Source organism: Branchiostoma floridae, chromosome 12 (genome assembly GCF_000003815.2).
Source record: "Branchiostoma floridae strain S238N-H82 chromosome 12, Bfl_VNyyK, whole genome shotgun sequence".
NCBI lineage: Eukaryota > Metazoa > Chordata > Leptocardii > Amphioxiformes > Branchiostomatidae > Branchiostoma > Branchiostoma floridae.
In genome coordinates, this window is record NC_049990.1 from 5,394,158 (window position 1) to 5,406,364 (window position 12,207).

General features: G+C 41.9%; 1 protein-coding gene across 1 annotated transcript in view; it reads right to left on the reverse strand.

Moving 5' to 3' along the window:
• Nucleotides 1–4,131: 4,131 nt before the first annotated feature.
• LOC118427303 (ly6/PLAUR domain-containing protein 6-like) overlaps nt 4,132–12,207 on the reverse strand; it is a 47,543-nt gene continuing 39,467 nt past the window's right edge. The window contains exons 2-3 of the mRNA XM_035837014.1: nt 4,999–5,150; nt 4,132–4,511 (exon numbers count right to left, since the gene is read on the reverse strand). Of these exons, the coding sequence (XP_035692907.1) occupies nt 4,299–4,511; nt 4,999–5,150 (365 nt within the window). The 3' untranslated portion in view covers nt 4,132–4,298. The remainder of the gene's footprint in view (nt 4,512–4,998; nt 5,151–12,207) is intronic.

The window sequence follows — 12,207 nt, forward strand, 5'->3', positions numbered from 1 at the left end:
CGATAGGACAAGTGTGTTTTAGAAAATTTGTCCCACCCTGGTTTCCATTTTGTAAAGAGTCCATTGCTCCAGGACCTGGGAGCTTGGAAAATATCATGGTTTTGCCTTTCTAAGTCATTGTGCGATTCACTCCGTACTAAATGCAACTTTTAAAAACATTTTTCTGACATCTTTTCTTCTGTTACATTACTGACCTGATCTTGTCCATTGTACTTGGGAGTGAAATAGCTCTTAGAGGACTGGATCAATCCATTTTTACTGTGGACCAAGGGGTGTAAGGTAACATGTGAAAATGGGCTTCCAGTTTTGGTGTTTGTGGCAATGTTGTATTATTATCGACAGCTCAGTCCAGTTTTCAGTGTCCTTACCAAAAGAACTTCTTTCCTCTGACTTGAACCAAAATGATTTCTCAACATATCACGGTTGAGTTTGGATCATTCTTGTGCAAGAATTATATCTGATAGTGTGAACGTACATATCAGGTGCAATTTTTAAGAAGCAGGGTATGTTTTGGAAAGGAGAGGAGTGATGGACTTGAAGACGAGAAGAGCTGACATAGTTGTTGTGAGGGAATGTGTGTGTGATGGTGGACTCTCCAGTGAAACACTTGTTGCAGCTATATAGCCACCATCAACACACAGACTCTCACTAAGTGTTTAGTTGTAGTTTGAAGGGAGGGCAACTATTGCAGACTTACGATGTATAGCTAGGAAAACATTTCTCCAGTATTCCCAGCCCTTTCATCAAGGCTGCCCCCAGCTTTGAATTTTTCTTAGTCCCACAAGTCATTTTGATGTTAGGACAACACATTTCGCCAATTGTTGTGCTTTTTGGATAGCCAGGGTGAATTTTTTTGTATCCCAACAAGCACATTTTCTTCCTGGGACAGAGGGATTGCCCTGGAGTAATTTTGACAACTGGCATATACTGAGAAGTACTATATCTACAGTAGAGCAAGTGCTATTCAAGTGTTAAAAGGCTGTTTCAGCAATACACTGTTTGGTCTTCTCTCATGTTGATGCAGTGCTTTTGTCATCTGCAAGGTGGCGCTTTTGTCATCCCAGAAATACCATATTTGGCACAGAGCTAAGCAATGTGTATCAGGCTTGTTGTGACCTCTAAATTTCCCCTTTTTCCCTCAGAATTTTCTTCACAATTTGGCAGCTATTTCGAAGTTTAAAACTATGAGTACTTTTCCTCTAAAATTCTGTGCATCTTGTAAAATGCGAGATATGTTGCCCTCCCTTCCGTATACACTGTAGCACCCTCGGTGGTGGCTAATCTGTTGTAATGTACAGTGCAGTAATAAGACGAGGTTGACAAAGTTCTTGAGGTCTGTTCATCATCCCTACATGTATGTATTATGTACACCTACAGCACGTATACTGTACATGTAAATAGTTTGGGCAAGTTTATTCATGTTCAGAGAATTTATATTTTTGTTGAAAAAGAAAACAGAGTCTATATTTGTCGCCTGTACATTATGAAAATAAAATGTGAAAGCACTAAGTCTTGATGGCCAGCCTTGCTTATTCAGTTTGTTTGTTCCATAAAGCAAATAATTTGGCATTCTTGTTATTTTTTCGGTCATAACTTGTGTACCTGGCTGTCTCTAAGAAATCTTATTTACCCCAGAAAACTAGAATGGCGTCCAGGCAAGTCAAAAGATGGCCTGGGTGCCAACCAAGCTCTTGGGCTAATGTCACATTTCCACAAAGGGGCCCAGACGGGCAGTTTTTGGAAACAAAAAGTATGGTATAAAACACAACAAAATGGACCAAAAATAATTGAACAGCATGCCTAGTGCATATTTATTGGCATTAACTTTTTCCTTTCTGCAAACAGTAGGAAATGTGATGTGAAAGCTTCCTTCTGGTGGAATGCAAGTTTTTTCAAGGGACAACATAACTCTTGACAACAAGACAACAACTTTATTTACATCCGCAAGTACTTCACAGTACATAGCATTACATTTTATCAAAATGCTTTCATCAGACACTAGTTTTATCTTTAACCTGTCGAGCAACAACGGTTAATACATGTAGTTAAGTAGGGAAACTTCCATCCAGCATACTTGTGTCAGGAACATTTCCACTCTGACCAGTCATAGATAGACCGACCCTGACTGTTCATCACGCTTAGCATTTCAACCAACAAGAGCATGGCAATTAGCAGTTTGACTAATGAGGGAGTGTTCGTATTTCCGTCTTACATGCAGAGGTGGGAAAGGCTTAACAGTTTGCTTCCACCCCCAAGAAGTTCCCTCCCCTTCCTCATCAAGTTGAGAAACCTTCAGTTTGGCATAAGAAAAAAGAGTCCTCGACAGGATGCTGACTTTTATTCCTCAAAGCATTTATTCAAGCAACTGGATATGATTTTGGGAAAATCTTGCTTCCAAAATCATATCCAGTTGCTTGGGTAACTACTTTTTGGCTTATCTTACTACCTGGATGTCTAATCTTCATTGACAATGCTGACTTTTGCCTCAGCAGCTTTAAGTTTTTGAGAGTTCTAAATTCTTCATTGTAGTCATTTTCTAAAATGCAGACATGCATTAATGTACTGGTGACACCTGTACTAATGTACTGGTGCAACTTTCAAGCTGGCGAATGTTTACACATATTTTACCACACATTTTCATAAAGACAGTATAGAAAGTTGATTATACAACAGCTTCTACAAAACTATATCAGTTATTCACAAATTTGGCACGTCATTCACATTTCTTCAAGACCCAATATACAATGTACATCAATGGCAGCATCACAAAACATTTCGTATAATTTTGTATAACTTCTCAAGTTAGGATCTACCTCTAATTTCATATTCTATTAAAAGCAGTTATTCACAAGTTGCAGTTTCAAAGTACATTCGACTCACAACATTACAGGAACGAGACATGTTTTCTGCATTCTACTATGCAAAGGCCAACTCGAGGCCTTTACAATACAGTAGAAGCCATTTAATTGCACTCCCCATTTGTCAGTGTATTTCGTGCAATTATCCGGATGGTGCAATAATGAGAAGTTATCCAGCTGGACCGCACCAGTTTGGGATTTGGGGATTCCGTGTAATTAACAGAAGTGTGTAATTATCCGTTGTGCAATTTACTGGCTTCTACTGTATATGAGTAGCTTGTGAAGGCTCTGCTAAACTGGGCTTTGGTTTCCACTTTTGTGGGCGTCAGGCCTCTAACCAGCTATCAGCCAATCGGAGGATCTCCTAAATGTTTTCTTAAGTCATTCATCATCATCATCCGGGCGTGCTGGTTGCACGGACGGCCATGACTCTCTTAGGGTATAAAAGTCATTCATAGTTAGGGTATAAAAGGCCAGTTTCTCCCAGATCACTTCATCAGTGTCACTGACGAAAGATGGTGGATGCCATCTGAAATGTCTGACCGTTTCCAAAATCATATCCAGTTGCTTCAGTAACTGCTTTTTGGCTTGTTTTCTTAAGGTTCTTCTCTGATTGACTGACAGCTGGTTTGAGGCCACACCCACAAAAGTGAAAACCTCAGCCCAGTTTTATAAATAATGCCTGAGCCTCCCAAAGGTTATTGTATAGGCCGTGGGCAAGGGTCTGCATTAGAGAATGGTTTTCTGTGCTAGTATATGCTACATTCATTCTTTACTTCGACACTTCTTTAAACGACACTGGTAGAGTTCTGAGGACGGAGTTACAGTGTTTGATACACACAAACTAGTATAGACATTGATCCTTACTCATGTGCGCCACCTAGCGACAATTCGTCAAGCCGCAGACAGCCACCACACATACATTTTTGTACCACGCCTTGACCAATATTAAAAGCAATAGTCTACAATATCCTTAGATTCGGTACCATGTAGATTCCTCTCTTGGCATTGACGAACGTATATACACAGCATTTCACAGGGACAAATACTTCGTAATGGGGACCCCGAATCTGGGTAAGTTCTATTGATCACGGTCAAAACACGTGTACACTTTTTGCAACTAGGCTATAAACCTCCTAGTCGCCAAGCAGACCATACGGTGCCATTAGATAGTATCAAAGCTGGCCAAGGAGTATAGCTGGCCAAAGGGAGTCAAACGGGCAACGGTCGCATACACACTCCTAGGCCGACTGCCTCTGCCAGCTTTTGATACTATCTACTAGTATTGCCACCGTAGGATCTGCTTGGAGATTAGCTTTTTGATACGGCAGCATGCCATCTGATTCTTGTACATTGACTAGAAACCGTCGTAGAATCGGAGAAGTATATCTTCGCCTTTATTTTGTGGACAGTTGTCATTTAGGCCGTGTTCAATAACTGTCATACATCCAGTCCGCTGGTGATGGTGAGATAAAACACCGTGGTCAAAGCCACACCAGTGGTGAACAGCACACCGTGCGACAGCGCCCTCTGTTGGCCGTTGGACCTATTGCAGAGGTTTCCCACGCAGCAGTAAGTGCACTTTCGGGGCGGCCGATCGCAGTCGTGGTTGAGGGACTGACCCTTTTGGCAACGGACGGTGTTTGAGCAACCCTGCATAAAACACATATAATACAGAGAATTTAAAACATATACTAGTATAACATGATGATACAAGTTTAAACTTTATCACCGTACATAAAAATAAAGCGCTTACCAACAAACTTTCGATCAGTCCTCTGATCCTTTTCAAGTTGTAATGACCCAATATATTACATGGTGTACTTAACTTAAAAACAACTGTCCATTTACTACTCGATGGGTATCGGTTAGGAAATTTGTGAATACGACCTAACGTGTACGTGTCATACTCATAGGACGGTTTGTACTATCCAAGCAGAGGTTAAGTTCCGTCTTGTTCTGAACGTCTTTTAGGCGTCTTATGTTTTTTTCCGGGCTTTCGTTATTGTCGGGTTTTCGGTGAACAACAAGGAACAATGACAAAATAGAAATCCCATTCTAAACATCTAAAATATGTCAAACTAGCTTCTGAGTGGAGACAAAGCGAGATTAGTCTGATAGATACTCTTTACAGAGTTACCTTGGTGATTTTCTTGCCTGTGTGCAGGTACCTCTCCACTTGCGTGTAGCAGGCGTTCTCGTCCTGCCCCGTGCAGTTCTCGGGTGCCATCCTGTTACAGGCCGCATGGCTGATCTGTTGTAGACAGGCGTAACACTGCAGCCCGTACGCGCCTGGGGGAACACATATGATACGGTTATCACTACGTGATGAGGTGCCTAAGAAGAACAGTAGGGAAGACCAGAAGGGATAAGATCAGGAATGAGGTGTTAAGGGGAATGGTTGCATGGTGCCACCAACATCAACCACTACATCGCCCGACAACAAATAAAGTGGTTCGGGCACCTCGTCAGGATGTCACCCAATCAACCGGCCCTGAGAGCCTACAACACCAGACTCTGTCAGGACGGCGGGCCAGAGGTCGACCACGACGCCGTTGGATCGACGGAGTGAAAGAGACCCGGGCTGAACACCCATGGACTGACACACCAACAAGCCACACGTCTTCTCCTCCTCCCCGCGACACCCCCGGCGGTATAAGCGGACGGATATAGATAGATAGATCACTACGTGAATGAATGAATGAATGAATAGATAGATGGATGGATAGATGGGTGTCATTTTGTTACAGCCCGCATGGCTGATCTGCTGTAGACAGGCGTAACACTGCAGCCCGTACGCGCCTGGGGGAACACATATGATACGGTTAAGATGGATGGATGGATGGATGGATGGATGGATGGATGGATGGATGGATGGATGGATGGATGGATGGATGGATGGACACATATGATACTGAATGAATGAATGGTGGATGGATGGATGGATGGATGGATGGATGGATGGATGGATGGATGGATGGATGGATGGATGGACACATGATACGGTATGAATGGATGGATGGATGGATAGATGAGGGGAGAAAGGAAAGCAGGAATGAATGGATCAATGATGTATGTATGCATGCATGAATGGATGAATGCACCAATGAATGTGTCCCCGAAAGTAACGGCAATCTGACTATGAAAATAATGCTCGTGTAGAAGTATCATCCATACATATGGTTGTCATGTGTATTGTCACATTGGAATTGCCTGTGAAGGCAACCAACCCGTCTAGGACATGGATAAATGACTTTGATTTAGGCATAACCCCTCGGATAAAGGCGAGATCACAGACCCCTACGCGCCATGCAGCACTACCTACAAGCCTTGATATTCATCAACATGAATGTGGGCTTGTACTGCAAGAAGAAGAAGAGGGCGTATTCAGAAGCGGTTGCCACAAGTTCCAGACAGCAAGCCATATTCCCGGTAGTAACCTCTGCTTGGAGAATAAACTAGGATGGCAATCCGACTATGAAAATGATGCTCGTGTAGAAGTATCATCCATACATATGGCTGACATGTGCATAGTCACATTTGAATTTCCTAGCTATGAAGGGATTCCGGGACGGCAGCCGCAAGTTTCAGACAGCAAGTCATGTCCCCGGTAGTAACCTCTGCTTGGAGAATAAACTAGGATGGCAACCCGACTATGAAAATAATGCTCGTGTAGAAGTATCATCCATACATATGGCTGACATGTGTATAGTCACATTTGAGTTGCCTATAGCTAGCTATGAAGGGATTCAGGGGCGGCAGCCGCAAGTTTCAGACAGCAAGTCATGTCCCCGGTAGTAACCTCTGCTTGGAGAATAAACTAGGATGGCAACCCGACTATGAAAATAATGCTCGTGTAGAAGTATCATCCATACATATGGCTGACATGTGTATAGTCACATTTGAATTGCGTAGCTATGAAGGGATTCAGGGACGGCAGCCGCAAGTTTCAGACAGCAAGCCATGTCCCTGATAGTAACCTCTGCTTCGAGGATAAGCTAGGATGGCACCCTGACTATGACGGGTCGTGTAGTATCATCTATACATATGGCTAGCAAGTGTATAGTCACATTCCTCATTTGAGTTGCCTATGAAGGCAGCCGCCAGTTCCAAACAGCAAGTCATATCCCAGACACTCGCCAAGGTGACCTCAGAAATGGGACCCGTTTTTCCACACCACAATATCCTCACATCCTCACCGGTCCCCTGCCAGCCGACTGTCATTAAAATTCATAACTCCATCCCGGCTCCATTTGTTAGCACCGCCAGAAAAGTCGATACGTTCTGATGGGGACTTGAAGCATTGGCGGCAGCGCGAGGGAGTCATAACTGGGAGCCGATATATCTGCCACCTTGTTCGGGACGAATATCTTATCTCAATCTTTCGGGACTTTTTCACCCTCCGCGAACGCCAATTTGCCTCTCTTTCTCAAGTCAGTACGGGGTGGATGTCAAGGGTAAGAAGACGTCGTTAGACAGGCGTCACAATTCAAGGTAACGCCGGCCGAGTTTTTAAATCGGCTGGAGCTCGCCGAATTTTGAAATCGCGCGAGCGTCGACCGTATATCTAGCTGAAAATATATGAATGAACGGATGGATGAATTAATTAATTGATTAATTAATTAATTAATTAATTAATGAATCAATGAATGAATCAATGAATGCCTTTATACAATTTTGCCCAACCTAGCTAAGGACAGGTCACAGCAAAGATAAAACACATGCCCAATCAAGAAAGTCAAGCGAAAGTTGCTGACAATACAACGTCTTGATATATTGAGAGATAGGCCAAACGTCTTAGGAACCCAATTGAATTCAAAATTAGGAACTATAGCTGCGACATTTGCGTCCACTGTAATGAGCGAAGCTGTACATAACATCGTGTCAATGGGTACCCTGAAAAAAATATTATTCCACTGGTATAAAAGACTACCACTCGCCGTAGCTTCACGGCTTGTGCATCTCAGGTAACCTTAAGTATTGATTTGACAGTAGATCAAAAGTTATCAATACTTATAAATCTGTAATCAGAGCCTGAAGCAAAAACTGTGTATCACATTTAGGCACTCTTATTAATCATAACTAATTTTAGACCTCACAATTCTAGCGAACGCCTGCGCGGCCGAATTCTTTTAAAAATCGGCTTGAGCTCGCCGAATTTTGAAATCGTGCGAGCGTCGACCGTATATTGTGCTGAAAAAAAATGCCCAATCAAGAAAGTCAAGCGAAGGTCGCTGACAATGTAACGTCTTGATATATCGACAGATAGACCAAACGTCTTAGGAACCCAAACGAATTCAAACTTAGGAACTATAACTGCGGCATTTACGTCAACTGTAATGAATGAAGCTGTACATAACATCGTGTCAATCGGTACCCTGAGAAAAAGATTATTCCACAGCAAGAAAAGTCTATCAATCGCCATAGCTTCACGGCTTGTGCATCTCAGGTAACCTTGAGTATTGATTTGACAGTAGATCAAGAGTTATCAATACTTATAAATCTGTAATCGGAGCCTCGAGCGAAAAAGCGGTGTTTCACATTTAGGCATTCTTAATACCCCTGTCACATTATCCACGATCTTCGGGCGTATCGATGGAAAATATTCATATTCATATTCAAGATCTACAGAGGGTTGCGCGTATTTTTCACCTGAAAACCGTCCCTGTCACATATAAGCCATACTTTGTACCTTGTACAATTGTTGTGCAAAAAAGTTATTATTATTATAAACGAGACTCGGACGATTACTGCAGAATCGTCGTCCGATCGATTTTCGCCAAATGTGACAGGGGTATAAACGTCGACAGAAGAGTAAGGGAGTCGATGGATCACTGCAATTCTGACTCCGCCACTAGGAGTCGCTGCACCAGGGAGTGTGGACATAATTAGCTACTTATCGGCTTACCGTAGGATTAACGGCAAATCGGATTAGCACTAAATAAAGGATTAACTATTCATTAAAAATGTATCGGATTAATTATAACTTCGTCTTGGTCAATATTGATCAACTGGGTACTGTGTAAATGCATTTAAGTTCGCGGAGATTTGATTTCGCGGTAGCGGGAAAAGGACTTTTCGCGGTGGCTTTAAACCAATAGTAGTTTTGAGACTGTAGAATATGCCACGACCCCCAGTCAATCACTTGGAGTATGAGCCACAAGAGGACAACCTCTTTCTATGGGCCGAGGACGGTCTTAATTTGAAAGGTATCTTCAAATGGCACTTTTTGACAGCTTGAGAACACAAGACTATGAAGAATCTGCCACGACCCCCAGTCAATCACCTGGAGTTTGAGCCACAGGAGGGCAACCTCTTTTTTGTATGAATCAGGCAGGGAGTCGAACTTGCGATCCACCACCTGCAAGTTCCTCTACGCCCGTGATGAGAGTATTAAACTTATGAACAAAGTGACAAAAGCTTTCAACCAGAAGTTCTGAGACTGTGAAGAATTTGCCACAAACCCCAGTGTGACTGGCAGTCAATCACCTGGAGTTTGAGCCACAACAGGACAACCTCTTTCTGTGGACCCAGCACGGTCTTAAAGTGAAATGTATCCCCAAAGGATATCTTTTGACAGGTGGAGGACACGACACGCAATAAAAGTTGTAAGACGGAAAATTGCAGCCTTGCCGCGAAGTACCGAAGATCACAGAAGGTTGGAACCCTGACAGGATTCATCATTCCCAGCGGTGATGTACGAGCGTAAAACTTGGTCCAGAATCCAATAAAACAAAACACTGAGTTGGGAGTTTCGTTATAATTATAACTTGTTTAAAAGTTTGTTTGTGGCAGACAGCATTTGAGATTGCTTTGCATTTTTTAGGACACCGACACCTAAAGACAAACTTCTGGTGCTACTTTTAGAAAAAAATATAATTAGAACAGTGTATATAACACATACACAGTTGCCTTTTTGATCACAAGATGAAAAAAGTATAATCTAATAACAGGATATTAGCTTGATTTGTGCTGTTGGAATTTATCATGGAACAGGTGCAAACAATAATCTTTCAACAAATTTAACTGAAACTGAAACAGAGACGGGGGACGCAATAAACTTTCCATAACTTTTGATTCACTGTAGATAGAGGCACGTGTAATATTTGCACAAAGAGACTCCACAGCAGTGGCGGATTTCGCATTCCTTGACAGAGACTGATGCTATTCAGCCAAATTGCCCCATTTCCCCATTGTGTTAATGAACTACAGTTTAATCCTGTCAAATATCGCCAAATGTCAAAATGTCGATGCAAGCAATGTGAGTGTGCACATGATAAATCTCTTTAACTCCGATGCACGAGGTATCGACTCAATAACCTTGAGTTTTTCAACTCCATCCAGTCTATGATTCATTCCAGGTAGTTACTCAAAAGGCCAAAGGGAATACCTTTTTTTCGCATACGTAGAAGGTTACCAGTAAAGGACGTGGATGAAATTCTAAGTACCACACACCGTCGCCAGTCTCTTATACTTATATCAGAAAGGTTACTGGAATTTTAAAGTAGTTATTACCGAGAAATTCGAATTAACCTGGCTATTACCGAAGTGTGTGTATGCAGATCGTAAACCATTATTATGTTTACCTTCGTAAAATTGTTTTTTTTTTCAGTTTTTTCCGAGCAAATGAGGTCAATGACCTAGACCGGACGGTTGTCGCCATGATTACCGGTAAAGTAGCAAACATACTGTGGTGTTGGATTACATGATGTAGCAAGTGGCAGGACAGAGCTGGAGGGGCCGGTCACCATATAATGACAATGACAATGACAATGACAATGACAATGATGTTTATTGCATGTTCATGCCCCAATGGGGCTAAATGCATTATGTTTGATATAAAGTTAATAACAACAGATAAACAATGATATATCCTAATTATAACTATTTTCTACAAGCTTCGCCCCTCCTCTTAAAACATCAGTAAACGAACTTACACAGTTCTTCCAATACATCATAGTTAGTTGATGTCATCAGATATTTAAACAAGTCTACCTACAAGACATATAGATAGATAGATAGATAGATAGATAGATATAGATATATAGATATAGATATGCATATATACACTAATGAGTTTCAGTAAGAATGATCAGAAAGGTATATTGTTAGGCTAGACCATTGAAAGGTAAATAAAAATTTTGTATTTTCTTTCATTACTTTTATACTTTTGTTTCAGTTCTATCGCGATCTTAAGTCGTCATGAATGACATTTGCTTCCTCACAAAGTGAGGATAGATTAAAGAATTCATAAGCGAATTAGAATATAAATTGCTTCTTTCCCCCATATAATCCTTCCTTAATTTATTATCAATTTGAATGATTAGGCCATGTTGATCCGATTATATGGATGAAATCCGCGCGCGCTTCACTTGTCTTCCGACTAAAACAAGTTTTCAGCCATTTTGTAAGTCGCAAAGCAACTGCAAAACTAGCAAATGTTCTCCTGGCCTGAACATGCAGGACGGGTGTGCAATTCATTCCCTACCCTCTAGTCTACTGGCGCTCATAGTCCCACAGGGTCAGGAGCTGCCATATGTACATAAGGTTGTCATTTTATACACAAGGATTTATCTCAATGGACCTGAAGTGCAAATTCAAATGCATCATGACATGTGACAATCCCTGCATGGCAGATATAGGAAAATATATCAAAGAAGGTTTAAACATTAGAAATTCCTCAAATGATTGCAAAAGCTACCAATGACTGTAAGAAACTTATCCCATATTACAACTTCTGTATTAGTTAAATAAGCCTTAAGTTCACTGTAGAACTGTAGTTATGTAGATGACATACTTTGTACCCCGTACAATTGTTGTGCAATAAAGGTATACATATGTAAAACGGCCCCAGCAGATGCAGCTTTGTAGTTTCCCGACCGGGTACGATAACGATCTCCTTCAACTTTTAATCGGGGACCATCGCTCACCAAAAGGTACCCTGTCCGGTACTACGTAATTAAAGTCACTTGACCAAGGGCACGAACGAAGCACGACCCCAGCAGATAGACTTTCTAATGCGTGTTTCATCCACCTTCACCGTTAACCAAGTACGTCTGGCTTGTGCGGATCAACTTTGACACAAACAGTCCCCCAAGGTATGACTCTCCTGGCCTGGAGATTTCCCGGGGATTATGGAAAGGGTTTGCATGGAGTTCCAAGCTAACTGATATGGATATGGTGACTTTGTGGTATAATGGCCGATATTCTGCAGTCAGTCAGTCCACGCTTATATTCATGTTTCCCCTGTGCGGCTGACCAACTCCTCTGGTAACAAAACTCCCCTGGCAAATTATTCTCCCTATAATAGCAAGCGTAGTCAATCTGGTACAGACTACTACCTGCCCTG